The following is a 27,297-nucleotide window of genomic DNA, read 5'->3' as shown; positions in this document are numbered from 1 at the left end:
TTATGGGAAGAATTGCCACTATAAAAATGCTGATCCTGCCAAAAATTCATTACATATTCTCAATGATTCCGACTCAGCCAGGAGGGCTTTAAGACATTAGACTCATACATCTCACAGTTTCTGCGGTAATATTAAAGTTGCAGATCTTCCATTTATCAGCACCAAAATCAAACACCATAGTTGCTACCAGAGCATTAGCGAAAGAGTATCTCTGAGAGCCTGGTGGGATTTTCTTAAAATTAATGGGTCTTTGCTTACTATTTGCCAAAACACACCTCTCTGGAACAATCCAGACATCATACAAAACAAAAAGGCAATACATTATCCAACTTGGCATATCAAAGGGATAACACATCTGAAACATGTTTTCACAAGAGACAAGTTTACCTCTTTTGAAGAATTGGTGTCCCACTATGAAATCACTAGTGCCAATTTCTTAGTTCTTGCATTAGGAATTGACTTTAGTTGTTGATATTCTAAGACTACTCCCATCCAGATGCAACCACCGCCAGTAATTCATATTATTGATATATCAGGGAAAAGAACAGTATCAAAAACCTTTTTTTTTATTTCCAATGTTGATCAGACAGTGGGCCTTCGGATCTCTAAATGGGAAGCTGATCTGGAAATCACCAATAATCACATGTTCTAGAATAATATATATTCTATTTTATTCAGCAAAAGTCTTAGTTGCAAAATTTACAACTAATACAATATAAAATTCTTCATAGAACACATTATACAGGACAAAGGATGTTCCAAATGGGTCTCACAAACTTTAATATTTACCCTCATTGTACAGATACCACAGCAGATAGATTCCTACATGCATTCTGGTCATGGTCACCTGTGAAGCAATATTGGCAAGTAGTATGTGAACACCTGTCAACCCGGTTAAGCTGTCCAATCCCAGCAGCCACTGCACTTTGTGTTTTAGGAGATCTAAGTGGGCTTGATCTAGAGACAAACTCATCACACACACTTCTTTCTGCCCTCTGTGTCGCAAAGAAAATCATCCTCATGAACTGGAAAGAGGAAGAGTTTGGCTTTCAATGCACAGCCGCAGAGTATGTGTGTAGGTTTGAGTGGAGCACTGCATGGGGCGAGCCTGAGCATGCTTGAGCGAGAGAATGGGTAAGTGTGACAGAGAGGTGAGGATGGTTCTGGCTGCGCTGCGTGTGGTGGCTGGGCAGTAGTACTGCGGTCCCCGAGTCTCGTCTAAATCTTCCTGGTTGGGGGTTGTGGGGGGCGGTGCGATGGGTAGCAGAGCTAGTCTGGAACCTGGCTCTGTGGACCCCGGTGCCTTGCTTCCCAACTACATCTCTCCACACTTATCCTCTTAGGTCTGTGACGTCCTATTGATGGAGGGACCGGGGCTACTGGAAAGTGGTTCCGTCCCTAGTATCACTATCAATATCAATAACGTGTGAATAGTATGAGATTATGTTTAACAATGCATATGTGTATGTATGATTGAGTGTGTACACATACCTTAACACTATTATTGGTATTAATATTAATTTAAAAAGTAAACCACAGTACAGCGGTTGTTTAGTTATGAATGTGTTAGCCTAAGGTACATCCCTATTTATTTATTTTGCACCGATTGTTTGCTTAACTAATTTGCTTGGTTTCAGCTGCTGGTTCCACCCCCCCCGCCGCACATGCTTCCCAATGCAAAAACTCAACCTGTCCTGTGCTGCTGTAATGAATTGTGTCCTGTCCTGTACTGTACAGAAGCGGTCGTTCTTTGGATGTTGTTGATAGTGACCAAGTTTGATGCCATTATTCGTCTACAATATGTAGATGAATCTACAATATGTAGATGAATAATATGGTTTTATTGGAGATGATGGCTGGTGTGCCTTTCTGTTACACACATAAAACTGCAGAGAATTATAGAATGGATAATGTTGAACATTACCATACAACCAATTACAGAAAAAACACCTTCCTTCAGTCCTGTCTGTTATCAGACGGTTATTGATGGACAGTTCTTGACATTCTAGTGGGAATGAGGACAACAGCATCGCTGACTGAACCCAGAGAGGGAGGCATCTCCAACCTGCCAAGATGTGCCTCTTGTTTGTCTTTTCACACGAAGACCCATAAATGTGACAATTGCACTGTATTGCATTGTGTTGTCAACTGCAAAGAAAAAGGAAACCTAACTTAACTGGAACTTTTTTTTTTTTTACAACTTTTATACAGATTTACAGTGAAGGTGAATGTGTTGCAATGACAAACTACAGTCAACTTTATTATTTGATTTTATGGATGCTTTCATGTTTGGTTTGGTCTGATTTGTGATAGCATTTCCATCCTGAAAGATTGTGTAATTCAGTTACTTAAAGCGTAAAGTTGATCGTTATCTTTATTGTTGTTCTGAATGATGTGATTTTAGGAATAAACTTCAGTAACAAATTGCCCTGTTCAGTGACAGGTTTAATTTAAGAATTTAATTGTATTATAAACCAAAAACGACTTATTACTTGATTGTTTGTTGTAGAAACACGTTTCAGACTAAAGCTGATAAGCTTTGCAAATTTAAATCATCTGCCTGAAGCTACTGATGACACAATCACATCCACTAGGCCATGTAGTAAGGCACCGGTTTGTGTTACAGATACCACGTGTCATGATTCTGACCATAAACCCTATTGACACATTTCACCTGAGCTAGAGTCTCAAGCAAAAAACAATTAAATAAAAAGACCTGATGAAATAATGGGTTTGCCTTAGACAGAGAACATTAAACTTAAAACATGTTATGGACATTTAATTCAAAGTATCATGAATGAAACTGCTCAGTTAAAATGATTTCCATTGGTCACTGTTGGAGGCACTTTAAACGGCACCTTGAATGAGTGCCCAAATGCTGATGGTGAGGTTTCAGCGATTGGAGCTTACATCCATTTGTTTTCTTTCTCAAACTGGGTGGTTGGTCGTTAGAGGTAATTTGACTCAGCAGCGCTTCACTAGCACAGGCATCTGTAACGTGAAGGGAGTAAACTACACAGGATTTTACCACTGGTTCATCTGACACCTACAGTCACTACAGACCCACCATGCTTCCATTCGACATGGCTTTAAAACAGGAGCAGCTTCATCTAAAAACACTTATTCACAGCTTGTTCGCCTTGGCTCAGGGTTTCACACCCATGTGCTCGTTCATTCATTAACCTGTATGTTTCCAGTCAAGCTGTTGATGTCTTTGCATTTTTGCCATGCAGGTTGACTACGAGACACATTCTGAAAACCTGCATGGAATCAATTAGTCCATGGTCAATAGAAGCGTTTGCGTCGGTTTTCCTTCCAGCGCCCATAAAGCACCAGTCCTACCACAGCCAGCACACCCAGGCCCATGATGGAGAAGAGAAGGGTGAAGAAATACTGGACTGTGCTCATCCCCTCCTCCTCAACAGCCACTGTGAACAAGAAGGAGACAAATCATAAAAGACCATACGGTAGCATGAGTTGGTTTGTGGTCAACTGAATTTATTTCAATTCAAGACTTCAGAACTTGCTTCTCATTGAGCCCAATTGAACCAGGACTCATTCACTTTCTAAGGCCTAAGACCCACAATCTCAAAGGTCCTGAAGCAGTTACCACCACATAGACACTGTTTGTAAAAAGCCCCAGCAAAGGTTGTACTTCCTGAGACAGCTCAGCATCAATGCTGACCCCACGCACCCTGCACACAAACTGTTCTTTCCTGACAGGCATCACAGAGCTATGGCCATCAGAACCACTAAGCTGAACTCGCCATTCACATAAAGCAAGGATGTGCAATAACTTGTAATAATATTAATAATAATAATAATAATAATAATAATAATAATAATAATAATAATAATAATAATAATAATAATAATAATAATAATAATAATTAAAAAAAACTGTAAATGTGATGGTGTAAATAATTAAAAAATATATATGTTTATATTTCTTAGTAGATCGTACAAACTGAAGGAGTACAATCAAAATGTCCTGAACAAGCTTGGCAAAAAAGCTGATTCTGATTCAGAGTATCTTTGAAATTACTTTAAAATACTTTAAAATAAAAAATTCCTATACTTATAGTATATGGTGTTGCTGCAATTAACCTTGAAACTGTTCCATGTTGTCCACTCTGGGTACGGTGACCTCCTCTTCCTCCTCCTGCTGCTGCTGCTGCTGCTGCTGCTGCTCTGGGTTCCTGGGTATCGCCAGCTCATACAGCTTCATAGAGATGATGTCATGGTTATCTGGAGAAACATGCAAATTAGCAACACATCCAAACTCTTGGACCATTAAAGGATAGTAACAGAAGGGTTTCATCCTAATTATCAAACAAAGGTTCCCTGTCACCGACCCGAGAGATCCCCAGTGGCTGACGAGGCTCCAAAAAAGTAGCCTGTAGGGAGCCGCAGTCCTGTGACATCAGCGCACTGTTTCCATTCCTGCTTCCCATCGACATCCACCATGAGCTGCAGGTGGAAAAATGATTTACATATAGATATTAATTCATAGATGCTCTAAGTAAAACACAACCTAAAACCTTTGTCTGCATCTCTCCAACATCTTATTTTACCGTCAGTCTGGAGTTTGAGTATCTGACCAGGACAAAGGTATCGTGGACTGTATTACGAGCCATAGCCGTGCATCCCCCAAGTTCTGTGGGTCGTCCATCCTGATCATGGTCATAAAGGAGAGTGCCGTTCCCTAGCATTACTGATATATATGGAAAGGCCCTCTGGGGGTGACAGTGCAAAGCCAAATACACAACATTATGTCACCATATTAAGACATTAATTGCACCAAATAGCATAAAGACATTGATATAAATGGATGTTCAGCAGAACCAAACAAACACAGACATGATTAACATAGATTCATAGGTATACAGCTTTTTGTCACTGATTAGAGATTTTACTGCAGATTTTTAGTGATTGGGTGAGTTACGGACTTAGGAAACATGAATGACCTTTACACTGTACTGTGCCACTAATGCTGGATGCAAAGGTAACTTTGAGGTCTCTGCATATTGCTGGGCCAATATTTACAAGTAAGACTGGCTGAACCATAGAGCAGTGGTTGGTTTCAGAAGCATTACACTCTACACTCACATTGAATTACACAAAGGCAGATGCTAGTATTTACTAACAGGAAAAAAACTAAGCTTCCAGCTGTTACTCACATCATGGCTCCTCTCCGCGTTGGGGTAGGTGTCCACAAATATACCAAGTCCAATAAACTGGTTCATGTTGCCAAACACAGGACCTAAATGACAAGGATGCATTGTGATAGTGAGACAGGCTTGGTTTTGTGCCCGGAGGAAGTGGCTGATACATGGGTGTTCAGTCAAAATTCTCTTCCTACCATTCTGCATGCGATCTTTGGTTAACCACATGGCCAGTCCATCACCATTGAAATTCTTTTTTCCCTGGCCAGAGATCTTAAAGTGCACCTTAAGTTCCCAATCCCGCAAAAAGAAGGGCTGGGAAGGGAAAGAAATTAGACCAGACTGGTTATTCTTGTACAACGTTACAAGTTAATACTTGTAACGTTGTACAAGTGCAATGAAAGACTGAATTAAGCAACAGGCTTCACTCTTATGTTAGTGTCACAAACTGAAGGCTGGAATCTGTTTCACCAACTCTATTACGTAGCACAACGACAGAGTGGTGTGGGTGTGGATCCCCTGTGACCCCTGACAACTAACTAAGGTCACAGTACAGTTTGTGGACTCACAATTCGACTCCACACGGCCCCCTGTCTGCTTTGCAGGTCTGGCGTCAGTCTGATGTAGTCCGGTGTTACGACTGCTGTGCCCATCAGATCCCACTGTGAAGAACTAGAGAAGCCCAGACCTATGGAACACAAGTATTAGTCCGTGGTTCCATTGATGTATCGCTGACAAGGATCTCTGTATCTCTGGTGCCCTGGTATCTCAGTTGAAAGACCAACCAATTCTTTGCAAGCAGAAGGTCCTAGGTTCAAGCCCCGCTTCTGGCATTAGGTGTGTCCTTGTGTGTGACAGCCCAGTGCTCCATCACGGGATGGGTTAAATGCCGAGGACAAACGACATTGTACATTTTGTTTGACATGTGATGAATAAAGGATTATTATTATTATTATTATCATTATTATTATTAAGAAACGCACCAAAGGAGTTAGACAAGCCGACATTTTACCAACATGCAGCTCATCTGACCTCTGATGTTGGCTTTGTCACATTTAATAATGATCATTATTTTTTAAGAAAAGGGACACAGAAAACAGAAGGCCGGGGATGAGAGCACAAACTGATACACCGAAGCATGTTTAAGATTCACATGCATTAGTCAACTCAATGCTGATTTCAGAAACTATGAAAATGATATTGTTTCATTTGGCAGGTTTATGCTGCGTTGAACAATAATCTAAATGAGTAGAGTCACTGTGTATATGATGAATACAGGGGCTACAAAATCACAAACCTTTGCTTCAGGTTCTGCTGTGAGGAACCTTGGTGTCATCTTTATATTTCTATGCAAATATAACAACATTACGATGCTAAAGGTGCCGGTGACGTCATCTGTCATATTACAGCCTCGTAAAAAAGCTTGGCGCTAGTTCAATCCAGCTTTGATATGAAGCTCTATCTCTAGTTTTTCTAAGCCTGGTCCATCATTAGCTACAGTAACAGTTACTGGCTGTAAACGAACTTCAGCCATAAAGTCCCAGGTTGAGACATTGGTGTTTGGGGTGGCAGACACCAATGACACAAACATTTCCACACTCATCCCTTTCAGTTTGTTTTAGAAGTTGCTATTGTTCGGTCAAACTCACCGCGGTACGGCTTTGACAGCGAATATTCACGCTTCAAAAAGTCTTCCAGAAACTCCTGGTTGTCTGCAAGCGAGTGGTCCATCAAAGCACACAGGGCGACAAACAGACATGACAATGAACTGAGTCGTTTAAATTGAAACATTGGATACAAAAAACCCAAAAGTTTCGCTCGACAAGGTTTCTGGCCGCTCACGCTGACAGCCATCTTTGAGCTTTCTGGAAGCCACGGTCACGTGGTCTAAGAACGCAGGTTACTTCCGGTTCTTGCTTCCACTTTAGGTATTTCATTCGAATTTAGCTGTTAACTCACATAAATTTATATTTCCAGGATTTAAGTCGTGACGAAGTGGTATTCATAACATAGACAAATATAAATATAAATATAAATATAAATATAAATATAAATATAAATATAAATATAAATATAAACTAGAGAAGGTAATTTCTCCGAGAAATTAAGTGAAAGAGCTGTTCTGTTGCAGAAAAGATGCCAAACGCTGATAAGTTGCTGACGCTAAGACGTTGACTACGACAAAACGATGACAAACATTATAAGATACCAACTAAAACGTTGACTAAGGTAAAACGATGGAAAAGATGGCAAAGATTAAAAATTTGGTTAAAAAGGTGATCAAGGTGCATTTTCGCCGATGACGAAAAAGCTATTTTGAAAGGATTGATGAAAGAACTAGTCATTATTAACTATTTAGAACCAAAAATATTGCCATTAAAGTTAAAAATTAAATTTGTGCTTTTATTTTAAAAGGGTTTAGAGGAAGTTTGTGTGGGTATTTACTAAACTGTAAATTAGTCGTTAAATAGTCAGAATTAACGAATTGAAGTCAAAAATATTAATATTAAAGCTAAAAAACTGCATTGGGGCTTTTGTTTTGAAAGAATTTAGAGGAGGTGTGTGAGGTTATTTACTAAACTGTCAATTAGTTGTTAAATAGTCATGATTAACGAATTTGATTAAAAAATTATTAGTATTAAAGCTAATAAACGGCATTGGTGCTTTTATTTTGAAAGAATTTGGAGGAGGTGTGTGTGGGTATTTACTAAACCGTCAATTAGTCTTTAAATAATCACAATTAACCATGAAAAGTCAAAAATAATACTTTTAAAACTAATAGATTGCATTGGTGCTTCTATTTTGAAAGGATTTAGAGGAGGCATGTGTGGGTAATTACTAAACTGTCAATTAGTTATTTGTATAATCCTCATAATTAACCCAGTTGAAAGCAGAAATATTGCCAATAAACCTAATTATTCGTGTTGGTGAAGATATTTAGAGGAAGTGTGTGCTTATTTATTACACAATCCAATAGTGACTAATAAGTAATGAGCATGGAACTGCTGTGACACTGACCATCAGGAGATTGACCTGTCAAAAGATTGACAGGTCAATCTTTGAAACTCTCTTTGAAACCAGAGTTTCACCCCTGATAAACAGGCTTGTTCCAGCTAAACCATAATAGTTATCACAAAAAACAACTTAATTCAACGAATCCCAAGGCTTCAATGAAACACTGGTGTGAATTTTATGTTCTGGACTAAAAATGTCCCCACAGTCGCAATTTCAAAATGGGGGTAATGGGGAAACACGGCTCCAAACAAAAGATCCCGTCTGTCAGACTCACCTGAGTCCCGTTAAGCTAGCTCAGTGGATGAAAACATCACGGACATCCTGGAGTCCATAGGAAAAAAATATCAAGCTTTGACGCGCATCTGGCGCTAGTGGAACTCCTCCACAAAGAGTTTATGGCCCTCCGCGAATCCCTGGAATTCAGCGACCAGCAGGTGGTTTCTCTCGCCACCGAGAACGAGGCCCTGAAGGGAACAGTGCAGTCCCTGATGGAGGATGTGGCTCAGGTAGCGGCCGAAAATAAAAAAATAAAAGAAGGCATCATCGATCTGCAGGACCGCAGCATGAGGGACAACCTGGTGTTCTCTGGGATTCCAGAGCAGGCGGAGGAAAAGGCAGAAACCACCGTTAAAAACTCTCTTAAACAATAGATGAAGCTCCCAGCGGACGTAGTGGACAACATGGCGTTTCATCGTTCCCACCGACTCGGAGGAAGACGACCGGAGCGCCCTCGACCCATCGTTGCCAAGTTACATGACTTTAAGAAGAAGGAACTGGTTAAGAGCCGGGGCAGACAGATGAAGGGAACTGACTATAGCGTCAACGATCATTTCCCCAAGGAGATCCCGACCGCCGCTGCTGACTGTTCCCCATCCGTAAAAAGTTCATGGCAGAAGGCTGCAGGGCTGTCATCAGCGTCAACAAACAGTACGTCAATGGAGAGCTCTATCGGGACCGGGACGATAGACTAGACTCATTGATATCTTTGGTAGAACTACATGAAGCTCTGCAGGAGAGGCCCAATAAAATAGCTCCAGGACCAAATGGATTCCTAACTGAATTTTATAAAGAGTTCTGGTCCATGCTGGCACCCATCTTTTACAAAATGGTAGTTGAAATTAAACAACAGCATTCATTACCCACAAATTTTTCTCCATCACTATTTGCAATATTTATTGAACCTCTAGTCGCAGCAATAAGACTGCATGAAGGAATTACTGGAATATGAACCAAATCAGTGAATCATAAAATAAGTTTATATGCTGACGATGTGTTACTGTTTCTCCTGGAGCCACAGACGTCTCTTCCTACAACTATCAGCCTCATAGATGAATTCTCAGGACTTTCAGAATACTCTATTAACTTGACCAAATCTATAATGCTAACACTTAACCTTAAGGTGACTAAAAGAAAATTAAATACTTGGGTATTGAATTGTCGTCTAGGCTATCAGAGCTTATTGATCTAAACTACAATCCATTATTAAAACAAAATAGAAGCCAACCTCAAAAGATGGCAGTCCTTACCCATTTCACCTATAGGAAGAATTGCCATTAGAATGATGATCCTGCCAAAAATTAATTACATATTCTCAATTAATTCCAACTGGTTTAAGACATTAGACCCATACATCTCACAGTTTCTGTGGAAAACCAAGCCACCACGAATTAGTTTAAAAACTCTTCAAAAATCCAGACCCTGCGCCGGCCTAGAACTACCTAACTTCCACCACTATTTTCTTGCCAATAGACTGAACCATGTCCATAAATGGATAAAACCCATGCCAGCAGACTCTTCCTGGATAGACACTGAACAAACATTTTGTGGAAATATTAAAGTTGCAGATCTGCCCTTTATCAGCACCAAAATCAAACACCATAGTTGCTACCAGAGCATTAGCATAAAAGCATCTGACAGCCTGGTGGGATTTCTTTAAAATTAATGGGTCATCGCTTACTCTTTGCCAAAACACACCTCTCTGGAACAATCCAGACATCATGCAAAACAAAAGACACTTTCCAACTTGCCATATCAAAGGGATAACACATCTGAAACATGTTTTCATAAGAGACAAGTTTACCTTTTTCAAAGAATTAGGTAAACTATGAAATCACTAGTGCCAATTTCTTAGAATACCGAAAAATAAAGTCAATACTTAATGCAAAAAGTAAGAATACTCCCATCCACATGCAACCACCACCAGTAATAGAGTGATTTATTGATATATCAGAGGAAAGGACAGTATCCAGAATCTATATCTTAATTTCCAAAGTAGATCAGACAGTGAGCCTTCCGATCTCTAAATGTGAAGCTGATCTCAACATCACCACTAATTACACGTTCTGGAATAATATATGTTTTAATTCATTCAGAATGACAAAAAATACAAATTTACAACTAGTACAAGATAAAATTCTTTATAGAACACATTATACAGGACAAAGGATGTTCCAAATGGGTCTCACAAACTCAAATATTTGCCCTCATGTATATCAACACACACACGTTTATTTGACTCTCTTTGTCACATTAAGACACTCCTAGTGTGTTAGAAGTACGCCCCCTACTTATTTCACATTTCTGAGAGTTCATCCAATCCGGTTCAAGAACCATGGTTTCAAATTTGGTGGACTTCGCTTGACCACTCATAGAACCAGCTTCGCTCCCCCAGACAAACCTGGACCCCCTAAATATACCTGCAACATTACATTACAGTAACTCACTGCGCAGTCTACCACATTGAGTTTCAGTCACTCACTGTGCGCTCCAGCATAATAGGTGGCGGTAATGCACCTTTCACTCAGATTGAAGAAGCGCTCCGTTCCTACAAGGCGTGATCCACTTGCTGCTTCTTATTGGATGTATGTACTCCAGATGTTTCTTTGGTTATAATCTAGCTCCTCTCATGTGTAAGGAATGCTAATTGCTAGAACAGTTGATGCTAACAGCTACCGCGAACAGAGAGAGACAGTGTTACAAGGTGCTGCCACGTAAGTTGGATGAGTCCAAGCCTCTCCAGCATTTGTCCGGTTCGAATCGTGTGATATATGGTACTGAGGTCATTCACTCAGCTCACATTGTAGCTGCTAGTGTCATGTTAGCCGCTAGCGCGATGGTAGCTCAGCGTTAGCGGCTAGCGCTAGCCTCCACATGACGTTCAGTACAACTTTGATTTGGCTGCGATAGTAAGTTGTGAGAGTCAACTATGTTTCTAATTACTACCGAGCCTGTCGTGTGTACGTCGTAGCCCAAGTAGACCTGTGAGTTTGGGTGTGGCAAGTTCTATCCAAGTCTAACATGGATGTTGTTGCTGTCTTCTCGTATGTGTCACTTATCTAGTCAGCTACTGTAGCTGTAAACGTGATGTGTTTTTTTATACAGGCTGACGCATGCCAGCTACCGAAACGTGAGGAGGTCGCTTCTCAAACTGACTCCACTACAGGCTGTGAACACACGGCTACCTTGTAGAAGAGTTGTTGCTCACCTCAGGAGCAAAGGTATGTACATTTAACAGCAGTATAATCATTTGTTGGCCAATATGCAGTTTTATTTGGATTTCACATTTCAGTAGTTGAAGTATTCATAATCTGATCTATATTATTGTCTATATATTTACTCTGTTTGCAGTTGGTCAACTTATGTTGATATTTTAGTCTGTTGGCGGGTAATTTGTAACTCTAGTGTTATGGTGCAGATTATGTGGAAAATGTGATGAAGACCATTTTCAATAAAGTCCTGCTGGACCCAGGTTGTTATATGGAGGACCCTATTAACATCCCTGTCCCACCGGCCGTCTGAGCAGAATTTGAGCAACCTGACAGAAAGGAGGTCATTAATGTCATGCCACGAGTTAACAAACCAGCCCTATGAAAGCTAAGTTGAAAACGTGTTTGCTCCAATCACCATTAAAACTGATCTAACTACCTCTATATATTGTTTACATTTGTAAAGGTACATAGCTAATACTGGACATTTCATTAATCTACTATTGTATTCTCTATACCTTCTAGAGTGGTGTCAAGGAAAACAGCTGCATCCTCCATCTGTACAGCAGCTGCACTGCTTCCGATGTCTTCCAAAACGTCATGAAGACAAAAGAGATCCTCACATCTCCCCAGGCAACTGCCAATGACTGTACCTGTTCCACTCCATATACTATGCTTTCAACATAACTATGAATCCTACCAATTCATTTTGTGGTCTGCACTTGTGTGTGATTTATTATAAAAATTAAGGAAAACAAGAATAATGGGGAAAGCAAATCAAAAACATGGACCAGCTGGGAGATCTGTGCACACACCATGAAGGTGTGATGCAAAGAGCCCACGGTCCTCAAGCTGCTTCTGCCTTTTAACCCTCTGTCCGACTAAGGTGGAACGTCTGTGTGGCCCAATCAGACTGCAATCAGACTGTCGCTGTGTGTGTGGAGATGTTTACATTCTCACACCTGCATCACTGGCGTCTGACTATTAGAAAGGAAGGAGCGATAACTCCCGGCCTTGGGTTTGGGAGCAGAGACAACCATTGAACAATCTAGGTGAAATGTCAAATACATAAAACAGATATAAGACAAAATATAAGATATTAATTGCAGAACATAGGTCATAAATCATATAATAACAATTTTTCAATTACAGTGTACATGTATATTTGCGTTTTTGTGTGAGGAAATGACAGCAGCACGTTAAGCGTGTGTCCTATAAGAAGCCCAATTGCTCAAAGCTGGTGCTCTAGGCTGGCCTTCTTTGCTAGAGAGTTTTCATTGCTCACAAACAAAGCTATTTTGACATTGCTCCTAAAATCTAAAGAGAGAGAGCTGTTGAGAAAGAGCTGTGTGTGTCTTTTTTTTCCAGCTATGTGGTCATCCAAACAGGCACAGATTTCATTGAGTGGGTAGAAATAAGGTCATAAAACACTTATTTCATTCCTATTTAAGACACTTTGATGAGAGGGATTGTGTATTGTTAATACAGTACACAGACCTTGATTTTTTAACATTTTCGGTTTATGGTGGGCCTTGTGTACCTTAATTGTCCTGTAGTAGGAAAATCACAACAGCAAAAACAGGGTTGTAAATACAGTATCGCTCAAATTAGCAATAAAGCAGGCATACTGTGTATGAATAGGTACAGTATAGAATTCCTGATGTTTTTAGGCAATGCATGAAATATCAGCGTTGTTACATACTGTACTTGTGACACTAATGAAGCTAATGTACTAATGAAGCGACTCCGTCACCTCTTGGTGCAGGTATCGTAAAACCAATTTTTTTCACAAATACTTGTGTTTTGAGTGTTTTTGTGTTGACATCTTTTTGTAGAGTAATAATTTTATGAGGCCACATTTGGGAAGAAATGTCAGGTTGTGTTTGTGATCTTGTTTGAGAATGTTACAGTAGGTTCAGAAAGCCTCACCTAGTTATTTTGAAGTAATGCTTTTGAGTGTTTCAGAAAGCATGTCCTGTGTCTGCAGTGGCCATCAGTGACAAAATAAAAAATTATATCATTTTAGTCACCTTAAAAATAATTGTTCTCCTCAGGTTGAGGCAGAGTTCCTGCCCCAAGTGGAGGAGTTCAAGGATCATGGGGTCTGGTTTACAAGTGAGGGAAGGAAAGAGTGTGAGATTGACAGATGGATCGGAGGGGCAACTGCAGTAATGCGGTCGGTGTACAGTCAATCTACGTTCCTACCCTCACCTGTGGTCATGAGCTTTGGGTCATGACCGAAAGGGCAAAATTGCGGATACAAAGGGCCGAAATGAGCTTCCTCCGCAGAGTGGCTGGGCGCTCCCTTAGAGAGGAGGAGCTCTGTCACTCGGGAGGAGCTCAGAGTAGAGTTGCTGCTCCTCCACATTGAGAGGAGAGCTGATGACTCAACGAAAAGAAGAATTCAAAAAGTTGTCTTTGTGTATTTATTTATAATATTTATTATAAAAAAAAGGAAAATCAATAGATAAAAGAAAAGAAAGGCACCCGGGTGAAGAGGACAAGTTGATGCTCACACAAGGTGCCCACCAAGGTTCTCTGAAAACTTCTCCCGTCCCGAGTTTTAAAGCCTACAGATAACACAAACACCTCCCACAACATTCTTTAGAGACACATGAGCTCAAACTTGAGGAAACAAACTACATGTCCATCAATATTACTTAGATGGTTGTCATTACAATTTGCTAAGTCTGCAAGAGAAAAGGTGAGAAAAAAGGAAGGCCTCACTCAAGGAGCGTTCTGTTCCTCGTCTAAGTCAAACACTACAGTACAACACAGGGTCATCAAGTCTGACAGTCACTGTCTCACAGAGTGATTAAATCAGAACTGGGCTTCCTGCTCAAAACATAACTGAGGACCCCTCTTGCTCAGAGGCTTGCAGCAATATACTTGAACAATGCATACAATGTTTAAGGATGTGAATGATCAACACTTAAGAATATGAACGTGAATCAAAAACCATCAGATGATTTTTTAGGCATTATTAAAAAATAATCAACATTAATGGATAATATAAAATTTCCATCACAGGAGCCAGCTGAGGTGGCTTGGGCATCTGTTTCGGATGCCTTCTGGATGCCTTCCTGGGGAGGTGTTCCGGGCATGTCCCACCCAGGACTCGCTGGAGAGACTATGTCTCTCGGCTGGCCTGGGAGCGCCTTGGGGTCCCACCAGAAGAGCTGGAGGAAGTGTCCGGGTAGAGGGAAATCTGGAACTCTTTGCTCAGACTGCAGCCCCCGCAACCCGGCCCCGGATAAGCGGTTGAAAATGGATGGATAGATAAAATCATTCTCCGGAGTTTATTCTCTTCATCAGGTTCTAATAATCTGCCTGAGGCTTCAGAACCAACAGAGCAGCTCCCGCTGTAAGTGAATGGACACAATCAATCTGATCAGATCTGGACTCTGTTACGCTGAAGCCTCATGCACGTGACACATACTTGAATAAGTATTGAAAATCTGAAACTCAGCACTTTGCAAAGTCTGTTTCCAACTGTATCTGTGTTCGGGAGGTTCCTTGGTAGAAACTGTGGGAACAGCCTGTTTTTGCTTTAAGTGAAATCTGTTTGTTCAGGAGAGTCACTAAGGAGGTTGTTTCAGCAGTAGACTTGTTTTCCTGTCTTGTTGCCACTGTTAAGCTGAAGTCTTGCTCTCCCAGCTAGTTCCTTAGTTCTTGCAGCTTTGGTTTGGAGAATCCTTGTGTGTGTTCTGGTGTTCAGCTGCTGTAATAGTCATTATAAAGTATAACTCTGCTGTGCTCCTTGCGTCCTCAGCACCACTGGAATAAGTCCTCAGTTCACTAATTTCTGGTGAGTCTCATTTAAAAGCATTTGGAAGCACATGCTGACACAGTCAGTTAGATACATTTTGGAGTCTTGAGTCATAATAAAACCACGGTAACATGGCTATAAGTATTAATGCACTGAAGTTATATTATCTGTATTTTTGGATATACTGTTAGTAGCAAACATGTGGTGGTGGCAAACAGTGGTTACTGTTGGACAGAGTCTACTGATGCACTCGGTTACCATGATGTCATTCAAATGTAATTTATTAGCATCATGTATGTGAGTCCTCACCTCCCGACAAGTGTGGCCATGATTAAATAACGAGGAAAGGTAATATATGATCACTTATTGTAGAGGGACACAAACTATCTTCTTCAACAGCTCAGACATTAAGAACAGGCAAACACCTCTGGACATAAATATTCACACTACTCAGTTGATGAAATACGGTCAGTGCTCACTTCAGACACACTTTAATGGGCTTTTCGGCTGCACCCAAGCCTCTTTACCGCTTTACACAATGTGCTGACAAGAAGGAAAACACATTTCCCTAATTGCATCTCATTTCTTACCTATCTTTGCTTTAGCAACGATATTGCACCGCTGTTAGAATCACACCTAGATAGTTTTATAAGACGGTGTCTTTGCACAAAAAACATGTATGATCTGCAGGTGATGGAGACGCTAATGGCACAATTTGTTCCCCACTGTGTGACTCAGCTTCCTGGCTTTGTAAGTTATAAGCTCGTTGTCTTAGCGTCCAGCACATTTGTAAATGCAGCAAATGTGTCCGTAAAAGATTGACCTTTTCTGGCTACTTCAGAAAATTAGTGACAGTCTGCCGACTATGTAATTTATACTGTAAAGTGTGTTGGTGTTTCCTTTATTGAACCTTAAAACAAGAAGATGAGCTGAAAGTTTGACGGATGTCAAGTCCAGACTTGTGGATTTATTCTAATACAGTAGCATCATCACAGGACATGATGAAACACTTCACTGAAACATGAAACTGTACTAAAACCTGAAAATAATCCAAGCAATGTTTCATTAATTACTTTTTTCTATGTTATGTGCACGAATGCCTTCACTATAAGATAGGTGAGTATTCGCAGCATGTCTTATATCGGTTTGTATTTCACTGTGCTCTTAAAAAAGTAGAATGTTTAAATAATTAAATTATCATTTTTAATTATGATGCTCAGATTTTTGAAACCATGGACCTGTTCATGTCTGTTTGTCTAATGTCAAGGACTGATTTTCATTTAACATCTTTGTGAATGCACAAACGCTGTAAGTGATTCAGTGGAGCTCCTTAAAATCATCACTTTCCAGAGAGCTGATTAACAGAGAAGCTGCAGCTACTAACCACAGGCTCTTCATCCATCTCTCACCTCTCAATAAGCTAATAGTTCTAATGTGTCACAATTGATTTCTATGGGCCTCCCGCCTCCTCCCACTGCTCTTTCTCGTCCCTTTCCTTCACCCACCTTCCTTTACAACTGATTCATAGTTGGTGCTAAAAACATTCTATAGATTTTTCTTTTGCATAAACCTCACAAAAAGTGCATGAACCGTCTTTAAAGCTTATTTTTGTTTTTATGTGTTCTTTACATTGTAGTCACCAGTTTATATTACTGCACATATTTTGGTTTGACAGAGGAACTGTGTAATGTCCATACCCCCAGCCAGGCTGGCACATTGTACTCTCACTTGCAGTTAAAGTGGCATGACTAGATGGTCAAAGGTTAAAGGTCTGGTCACTGTTATCTTGTGCTAACATGAATGTAGGAGCCATACGCCTTACGAATTCACTTAGCATCCCTACACATCTATGTCAACAAAAAAAAAAACATAAAAAAACTTGGAATTATAGCAGCTCCTATATTATAGCAGTATCTTAGCAAACTTGTTTCTCATTGCTTCTGTCTCAAACACAGTGTTGGTTGCCCTGATTGCCATCAAGCAACAGGGTTGTTACACACCCTGAACGTTAAACAGTTAAAACAGTTAAAATAACACAACAGTTCAAATCATCTGCACATTACACTTGTTTCGATTTTCAGTGGCTCATCCTGTTTATCACAGCTCACAGAGTGTCAAAGTCATCTTCAGATGTGAAGCTGACACTAGAACCTCCTACAGCCATGATGGCTTCTCTTCATATTCAGACCTGCTTAGCAAATATGGTGCATGGGGATCTGAGGAGTGGGGAAATGTGAGGAATGCTCAGCAACACCCTGTGAAACCGCTGCTTAAAACTTATCACTGCAGCTTGAAGGTTGTGTGTGTCTGCAGAAGGCAACACTTTCATTCTGAAAGCGACTGTTAATGAATAATGTTGCTCGACACACATATAGTTACCTCTTCTACCCAAGTTTATTCCTGTCTGGTAATGGAGACGGCAGATAAGCTAATCATAAAACCCACTGTGGAAAATATTGCATATACTGTGTTAACTATATCAATTTACAAACTTCCATCCAAACTGCATCAAGCTGTCTCTAGGCTCATCGTTACAAACTAACACACTCACTAAAGGGGAGTTACTATGTTGGTAACTACAGTAGTTACTAACATGGGTATAGTCACTAATCTAGCTACCACTCTACTAACCTGGTTACCAACCTACTGTAGTTACTAATCTAGTTACTAGCATAGTTATCAATGTAGATACTAAGCTGGGTACTAACCTAGTTACTAACCTTAGACAGTTAAAGAAGCTGAAGTGTGACTGCAACACTGTTTTAGTCTGACAAGTCTGACAGCTCATGACCTTCTCATGGTTCCTCCTCCAGTTTGTGTATGTGTGTTTGATAAAAGCTTAGGCTCTGTCTCTTTTAGTACCTTCACATTGCTGGTAAACTACCTTCCTCCCACATCCAAAGCCCAGATATGCTTAGTCGCACTTACCTGTCACCATCAGGCCATTCAACAACGTTCAGCTATTTAAACATGAGAGGTGTCAGGGACACGGCTGTCTGGAAATGTTTCTGGGCTCACCAGGTGCTAGTGTTTCAAGCATGGCAGCTGCTGGCATCAGTGTGTGAATGTGAGAGTGCATGGGTGAATGAGAAGCTACTGTAGAGCGCAATGGATCCCCGGAAAGGGTGTATAAACATAAATGTGGGCCATTTAGCAGCTTGGAATGAAAGGAATCACTGGTCGATAACCAAAGCATCATGACAGCTGCACACATCAGTCAGTGACATCACAACCAACCATTTGTGTGAGAGCGTAGTGAGATGGTCTCTTTCCTGTTTTTGGTCCTGATCATTTTATTGAGCCTCAATTTTGTTTGGTCCTGGTACTTTGATTCCACGGCTAACAAGAAGGTGTTGGTTGCTGCAACACAGAGCTCCTTCACTGGGAATATTTACCCTGTAGAGAACAAGTGGAGTTGTCCACAACAGCAAAGAGCATACATTATGAGCCTTAGTATTACAGCACATCAGTTCTAATTCACTTGTTTAATTAACTCTTGTTAGAGCATCTACTTTCAGAGCAGGAGGCAGAGCCTTTGACTAGATCAGACACCCTCTGCATCCAGACTAAAACTGCTGTAGGTTTAGATGCTGGGAACTCCTTCACGCACTGAGCTCCTTTTTGCTTCTTCTGTCCACTATGCTGACTGTGTGGACCCACAGCATTTCCCGTGTGACTGTTGTTGCTGTTCTTCCTTTTTTTGCCCAATGCTGATGAAGTGGGACTTGTTAGGTTTCCTGTTGCTGTATTTTCGTGGTCGGTTTAATCTTCTGATCTGTGCTGCCCATGCATCTTAATCTGTGGTTCACTTGTAGCTTTCAGTTGCATCCTTGAACCACGTAAACTAAAATAGTTATGTACACAGAAAATGACAACAAATCAACAATCAACCTTTTTGCATACCCACTCTGACCACTGTATTATACTGTACCAACTCAAGTCAGTTTCACTGATCTGTTCTATATTCCCTGCTATATTTTTCTTCTCCTGTATCACACTCTGTGCTGTCGTGAGACAAAATTTCTTATTTTTATTCTCATACATAAAGTGCAGCTTTGTTTTTTCTTTGTTTCTTTGTTCATTCCTAAAACTCGGCTATTGTAAAATGCATTTTTTTCAGCAGTGGGACTAATACAGATATTATTTTTCTTATACTTATATAAATTATTTTCAAACAAACCTCGAAGGTGGTTTCACTGAAATTTAGGAATAAGTCAGTTTTGTAATAATTTGTTTTTACCTAACATGGATTGATGTAAACTCTCACAGATTCGCCTGAGACGTTCATAGATCACTGAGAAGTAAACTCCTTAACCGCAGACTGTAGGCACATGCTCCGCAGTATGAAAGACTGGGTCGACGTCTGAGTTACAGTTTGGGGATTTGAGGTTATTCGATTGTTTGATGACTTCACACTGTGTTGCTGGAGGATGTAACGGTCTGTGCTTGGCGCGTGGTGTCTTATGTGATGAATACGTTGAGTGTATTATCTCACTTTGCGTCAGCATGCAGAAACGTGAGGCAGCATTTCCAACAAACCCCACCTACTGTACTGCCATCAGCCAAGCGTGTCAAGAAGCGAATCAGCCCGGATACAGACACAGACGCATCTCAGCCACTGAACGCTTCATTGTATGTTTCCAAAACACCACAGCGAGAGGAAAACCACAAATAGTACGGAAGCTGCTCCATTTGACGCCTTTCACCAACGTTATCATACGCAGACATGTTTATCTGTCACGGTCTTTAACTTGGCTTAAAAGTAATCCGTCGTGCGTAAAACTTTTTCCCTGCGGACACAACGCGAAAGGAGCCGTGCGTCGCAGCAGAGGGTCCGCGAACCCGACGAAGGAACGTCCTGGCTGGGTCAGGAAACAAACAGCCCATCCATCACTCCATCCCCCATATGCCAGGAGATCCCAGCTTGGAGGATGCGGGTGCGGACACTGTGATTCGCACGTCGCCAAGGGGCCAGTCTGTAACACCGTGTCCCCGAGTTCAAGAGGGAGGAGAAATGTCAGAAGATGAGTCCCATGTTAATTTGGAAGCCAGCGAACTGTGGAGGCAGTTCCACAAATACGGGACAGAAATGGTCATTACTAAATCCGGAAGGTACCGTAAAAGTCTGATGTGATGTCTGCTCGTAGCTGCAATAAATGCTCTGTAAATGTCCTAATCTGCACATTCCACAGGCGCATGTTTCCTCCGCTCAGAGCCAGGTGCACCGGGATGAACACGAAGGCCAAATACATTGTCCTGATGGACATCGTGGCGGCGGATGACTGCAGGTACAAGTTTCATAACTCCCGCTGGTTGGTGGCGGGCAAAGCGGACCCGGAGATGCCCAAACGCACGTACATTCACCCAGACAGCCCTGCCACGGGTGAGCAGTGGATGTCCAAAGTGGTGAACTTCCATAAACTCAAACTGACCAACAACGTTTCAGACAAACATGGATTTGTAAGTTTGGCTTTGATTACAATCCAAAGCAGCATTCTCTGCGCTCTGCTGCGCAGCGGTCTCCGTCGGTGAGTTACGTCGCTGTTAATATTACATTCATTTGAATTTTCAGACAATCTTGAATTCGATGCATAAATACCAGCCAAGATTTCATATAGTGAAGGCCAACGACCTCCTCAAGTTGCCGTTCAGCACCTTCAGGACGTTCGTCTTTTCTGAGACACAGTTCATCGCTGTAACCGCTTATCAGAATGAGAAGGTACAGGAACAGTTTGAATTCACACTTTGCAGCTGGGGCCGATTTCTCTCACACTTTCCTGTTTCCCAACGTTTAGATCACTCAGTTGAAAATAGACAACAACCCTTTCGCCAAAGGCTTCAGGGACACTGGCAATGGAAGAAGAGAAAAAAGGTAAGTGGACCACATTATTCAAACGGGCCACTGTTTCTGTAGCTTCAAAACTAAAGGTCTTATTTTAAGTATGTTGCACAGCACCTCACATGAACACACGAACCCCTTAGTCTGACTATTTTTTACAATGTTCTCTGTAGCACATTCCTGTAAAAGACAAAAGCAATGATCACCTCTCTAATATAATAAGTTTAAATAACAACCTTCTTTACACACAAACGTACGGATGATAACGACTAAGCCACACTCTACCAAAGGCTCCATCTGTACATGAGATGAGAAAGTAGACTCATGAAAAATTAGCAACATAACTTTCTATATAAACATGATGCATTAAACATTAAACAAGCATTCATACAGACCATCTTAATAATAAAATAATATTAATAATAATTAATGGTATTATTGACCCTTTTGCTAAAATGCCCAGAAACTAGCTACTGTAGTTTAGACAAGCAGCATACAGACTGTAAGAACTTACTCAATTCAGAAGAGGATACATCCTTGAAGGAAAACTTTACCAATTTTCAGATGGCGGATGGTTTGCCGTGGGCTCAAAAACTACAACTAGTGCTTCCTGGATTCCTCTGTACCTGCCCTAACAGCGGTCAGGCTGAGAGGGGGCGGGGCCAGGCATAGAGGGGGCGGAACCAGAATGCTGGAGCACAATTGCTCTTTCCACCATTGTTTTTCCTCACATACGCTTACAGCACTAATATTCAATGACCGCAGGTCCCGCTGTAGATTATTTAGAAGACAGTAAGTTCTACAGCACAGTCTGAAATTCGTGGTTAGTTGTATGAACCAGAGAACAGTGCTGACGAGTTACACTGTTTGGAGGAGGATGACGCTGCCCCGCAACTGAGCTGCTGAGAGCCAGATGCATCATGTTTCTGCGCTGAAAGAAGCACAGCTGAATCTAACAGACAAACGTTCAGACATTGTTTTACATTTTTAACAAAAGGTTATTTTTTTCACAGTGACTTTAAATAAAGACATAATCTGTAAGTCGTTTGGCAGATTTTTATTTTGAATCAAAGCAGACGGTTGTTAGAAAGTCACTGATTCCTCACTAGCCAAAACCCTCTTCTTTTCTTCATCTGCGGTTGTCCCTTCCAAGAGTCTCTGTGACCATACGCAACCAGCCAATATTACCTACAAAGGATGAAATGAATTATTAAATTAGTATTATAATTGCTGCCAGCCAGGTTAATGTAAAGGCTAACGTTAACAATGCAAGCTAGGGCTAAACCTTAACTGTACACAAACTTAACAGCGCATGCTAAAACAATAAACGGTTGAATATATTACTTACAGCGTTTTGTCCTTTTAGCATCCTGAAGTTAGTTTGGACTGATGCTTTGTTTACAAGTAGCACAAAACTAATGGTCCGTAACACGCGTTCCCCCGTCAGCAGCAGAATCCACAACTTCTTCCAAGACGAATCGGCAGCGATGAAGCCGATATTGTCTAAAAGATAAAACACTAATATTTATGGGGTGCGAAATGTAAAAGTAGCACCTATAACTAGTTTTCTCACATTTAACTAAATGACACAACATGTTTTTTCACATTTAGTTAAATGTGCAAAAGTCTAAATGTAAATGTTAAATATAAATGTAGATATTAAATATAAATGTAAATGTTAAATGTAAATGTTAAATGTAAATGTTAAATGTAAATGTTAAATCTAAATGTTAAATGTGAATGTTAAATGTAAATGTTAAATGTTAAATGTAAATGTTAAATGTAAATGTTAAATGTTCGCTGAGTGTAAACTGAATATTCATGAATGGGCAAGTAGACTCCATCCCTACCCTCAAACAGCGCTGGTCTAAGATCAGTGACGCGGACTCAAACACGTCAAACAGTATGCATAGCTCCGTCCACATCTGACTCTGGTTCGGTGCACGAAAATACTGGAGAGAAGCCTGAAGTCGAAGCCATCATGGCCGCCAGCTCCGACTCCCTCCCGTTGGGGGAGATTGAACGGGCTGTAACGGCAGGTGTGCGGGCTGAGGCTCCGCTTCAAACTGCCGTTCTGTCATAAACACCATTAATGAGGAGTCAAGTAGGTTTAAAAAGAATATTTCTGTGGCGCCGGTGGAGAATTAGTTGGCTAACTATACTAGCTAGCCGAAGTTACGTCCAGGCTAAAAACAAAAGTTTCCAGATCAGATGTGGGCGGGGTTTGCGCGCACTGTTTGAGGTGATTGAGTTCGCGTCTCTGATCTGAGACCAGCGCTGTTTGAGGGTAGGGGTGGAGTCTACTTGCCTATTCATGAATATTCAGTTTTACACTCGGCAAACATTTAACATTTACATTAAACATTTAACATTAACATTTAACATTTACATTTAGCATTTAGCATTTAGCATTTAGCATTTAACATTTACATTTAACATTTACATTTAACATTTACATTTAACATTTAACATTTAACATTTACATTTAACATTTACATTTAGACTTTTGCACATTTAACTAAATGTGAGAAAACATATTGTGTCATTTAGTTAAATGTGAGAAAACTAGTTATAGGTGCTCCTTTTACATTTGGCACCCCATAAATATTGAATAAGTTGCTGCCAGCCAGTCAGAGCTAATATACAAGGTAGCATTAGCAAGATAAGCTAACGCTACTTCAGACAGTCTAAAACACCATTAACAGCAGCTTGTAACTTTACTTAAACTTCACGGTGCTACATACTACCCGAGGTCGTTTTGGTCAACCCTCATTAAAAATCTGTTAAGTTTTCTTTTAAATATCTAAAGAGATAAGCTCAGGAGCAGAAGGAAAAGCTCACATTGGTGACACACAGAAAAATGAAAGAAGGTTTTTGATTGGTTGTGTTTTTCAGGTAATGTTAAATGTATTTGACAGTCCAGAAGCTGTTCCTGTTCCTGTTCCATCTCTCAATGACTAAAATGTGCCAGGACATTGACATTTGTTTTACTTTGTAATATCAGGAAACTGCAGCTTCCTACAGCAAAGTCTAAAGACGTGAAGCTGGAAGCTGTCAAAGGTACAACGATGTTTTGTCAAAGCACTGCATTGACATTCTGTTACTTACTGCTGTGGTCATATTTGCTTTTGTAGATGCAGATGACACTGAGGGCAGAAATGCAGAAGATAAGCCTAAACTGCAAACAGCCACTAATGCTCAGCCCAACATCTCGGCTGCAGAGAGGACGGTACTGAGTGAGACGCCCATCATTACTAGAAGTGAAATTTCCGATTGCTGCAAGCCACAGGACCCACGCAACCAGAAACAGTTGTGTAGTTTTGATTTCCCCCCGCAGTTAAACAGAAGTGCCTGGGTGCCGCATCTCTTCTGCCCTGATCACACCTCGTACAGGCATAGCAGCGTGGACATGGCTGTGCACAGACTGAGCCTGGCAGCAGGGCTTCCTGTCAGCCTTCAGCAGCATTTAGCAGGACAGCAGGTAAAGCAGACACAACAGTTAGAGCAGGGACTACAGGTACAGCAGGTACAACAAGTACAATAGGTACATGTACAATAGGTAGAGCAGGTGTAACAGGTACAATAGGTAGAGCAGCTACAAAAGGTACAGCAAGTACAACAAGTACAACAGGTACAGCAGGTACAACATGTACAATAGGTAGAGCAGGTACAATAGATAGAGCAGTCACAATAGTTAGATTGGCTACAACAGGTACAGCAGGTACAATCGGGATGGCGGGTACAACATGTACAATAGATAAAGCAGTTACAATAGGTAGAGCAGCTACAGCAGGTACAACAGGTTCAACAGGTAGAGCAGCTACAGGAGTTACAATATGTAAGGCAGGTAGAGAAGCACAACACATCAACTGATACAAGACAGTTGCAATTAATTACTAGTGTTTTTATGGGGCTGGGCTTCAAATGTTACTATTAAAGGTTTGACTATTCATTGGTACGCATGAAGCAGTTTTTAAGACTTTTTTTAAATGTACAAATAGATTATAATGATTATGGTTATGACAGATGAACAGTGTGTGGCGTTATAATATGATTTCATTTATATAAAATAAGCCGCTTTTCATAACTGACACATGATCTCATCAGTGACACTTTTCATTTTACAATATAGTGTGAAACCCGGAGCACTCATTGTTTAAGCACTTGTTTAAGCAATAAATATTCAAGATACGCATGATTGTGCTTAGCTGGTTTTCTTCCCTATAAAGTCAATACTTAACAAAGCAAAATATCTCCATTTGGACTGAAGCCTTTTAGAATAAACGTGTTCTTTGTTTCCTTGTTACCAGGATCTGCTGACTCTCTCGCACTTTGGATGTTTCCTCCTTTACCCCTGCTGCAGCCTGAGCTCAGCACCAGCTCAGTACATCTTCCCCCCAGCACACTTCAGATCTTACCCCACCATCCATGGCGACATCCCCTCCCAGCTCACATTGTCATGCCTTCCTACTGTGGATGGTGCTGGAGGGAGACACACTCCTTGGACCCAGTGAGGAGTGGACACCTGAGCCCAGCTCCAGCCCTAAAAGACTGTCATGGTTTGTTTAGGACACAGGCATCTGCGTCTTGTTGCACCCATGACATCAGCTGACTAATCACAGACGCTCAGTACAGAACAATGGTCCACCCATAAAGTCAAATGTTACCATGTTATTATCACTTGTGTCCAATGAATGAAATGCAATAGCCTATTTTTTTTAAATATGTTTTATTTGTTTGATTGATAGAAAATTTAGGATGCATGCATGCCAAACAACTTGTGTTGAGCTTCTGACAGAACTGTGACGAGGTGATTTGAATAATATTGACATCAAAAATGTGTTTGGTGTACTGCAGTATAATTAATTAGTATTTGAACCTGCACCTTAATAAAAATATTTACTTACAAACAGGTTGCACCATATCAAGATAGTTTTACTTCACTGGGGCCAATATACATAGCTACGGTATATGTATGTGGTAATAAAACCACACACAGCATTTAATTTGAATAAAGGTTTGTCAAATCTTTTACTGATTCATGATGATTTTAGACTTTTTGTCTTAGCACCTTCAGTTTTCTGCCTCCAACATTGTTCGATGGTGGTGTTATTGTTTCTGAGGTGAAACTACGCCGCGTGGTGGTGTTTTGAATGAATCGTCATGTGACTAGGTTAAGGAAGCAATATAGCTGTCATACTGTATGAGACATAAGTAGTAGGTCGGACGTGTCGTTACCGCCTCATGTCAGCTACAGTATTAGCTAAGGTGTTAGAATACAGCATACAAAGACAAATGTTTATTTGTTTATTTTGCTTTGTTGCAATTTTACAGATTGATGGTGTTCAACACTAAACACACCTAAACTGAACTTTCGCCTCCTGAGTGGTTACTGAATTTCATCAGTGTTTAACTTGCTGTATAGGCTATGCACACATGCTTAGCTGAGGGCAAAAGAGTCAAAAGATTTCCCACACATCGAATGCACTGCCTAGGTCCGAAGACACTGACTGCAGTGGATATGTCCATGCACGACAATGTCACGTGCCTTTCACAACTGGAAGTAAGTTCAGAATGCAGGTACGGCTGAATGTTCAGAGGAGCACCACACTCCTTCACCGACTTGCCAGCCCAGGGCTTCAACTGCCTAAGAAACGTGTATCCTAGTGCAACCCCTGAGAAGAAGACGAGACTGTATGTTATTTTAGACAACCAAAGCAATGTATTACTGACTTGTTCCCCATTTTTTTGATATCTTCAGTCAGAGTGGTGAAGTGCTCCCATATACATTAAAAACCATGCTCCAGCACAGTTGACAGAATGGGAAGAGGACCCACAGCTTTGTCATTGAGGAAAAGGTGTCCATGCCACTGCCAGTTCTTACTGAATGTAATTAAATTCCAGATAACAGGAAATACCAACACCAGAAGCTGCCATTGCTCACCGTCATCTAGCCCTTAAGCTAGTTGATCCAGCAGCAGATGTCTAGATGGCCTAGATCTTAATAACTGCCTTGTAGGTGTA

General features: G+C 40.8%; 2 protein-coding genes across 5 annotated transcripts; one reads left to right on the top strand and one right to left on the bottom strand.

Annotated features, from left to right (window-relative positions):
- Positions 1-763: 763 nt before the first annotated feature.
- On the bottom strand, positions 764-7,050 carry lman2lb (lectin, mannose-binding 2-like b). 3 transcript variants are annotated; one of them, XM_029134926.3, is made up of 8 exons: positions 6,815-7,050; positions 5,735-5,853; positions 5,363-5,480; positions 5,181-5,263; positions 4,575-4,673; positions 4,356-4,470; positions 4,108-4,248; positions 764-3,428 (listed from the first exon to the last, which is right to left on the bottom strand). In XM_029134926.3, exons 1-8 carry the CDS (start codon positions 7,017-7,019, stop codon positions 3,286-3,288), a joined length of 1,023 nt encoding a protein of 340 aa, XP_028990759.1. In that variant the 5' UTR covers positions 7,020-7,050; the 3' UTR covers positions 764-3,285. The 3 variants fall into 3 exon arrangements, with proteins under 3 accessions (XP_028990759.1, XP_028990758.1, XP_028990760.1); XM_029134925.3 differs by having other exon boundaries at positions 4,575-4,736; positions 6,815-7,049; XM_029134927.3 differs by lacking the exon at positions 6,815-7,050 and adding an exon at positions 5,951-6,805 and having other exon boundaries at positions 4,575-4,736.
- Positions 7,051-19,429: 12,379 nt separating this feature from the next.
- tbx3b (T-box transcription factor 3b) lies at positions 19,430-26,796 on the top strand. Of its 2 annotated transcripts, XM_029135466.3 has the most exons (8): positions 19,432-20,546; positions 20,627-20,894; positions 21,007-21,153; positions 21,230-21,306; positions 24,278-24,333; positions 24,408-24,502; positions 24,611-24,754; positions 25,584-26,795. In XM_029135466.3, exons 1-8 carry the CDS (start codon positions 20,341-20,343, stop codon positions 25,785-25,787), a joined length of 1,197 nt encoding a protein of 398 aa, XP_028991299.1. In that variant the 5' UTR covers positions 19,432-20,340; the 3' UTR covers positions 25,788-26,795. The 2 variants fall into 2 exon arrangements, with proteins under 2 accessions (XP_028991298.1, XP_028991299.1); XM_029135465.3 differs by having other exon boundaries at positions 19,430-20,546; positions 24,408-24,754; positions 25,584-26,796.
- Positions 26,797-27,297: the final 501 nt, after the last annotated feature.

The sequence above is a fragment of the Betta splendens genome, chromosome 19, assembly GCF_900634795.4.
Source record: "Betta splendens chromosome 19, fBetSpl5.4, whole genome shotgun sequence".
Lineage (NCBI taxonomy): Eukaryota > Metazoa > Chordata > Actinopteri > Anabantiformes > Osphronemidae > Betta > Betta splendens.
This window is presented reverse-complemented; position numbering and strand designations above follow the sequence as displayed.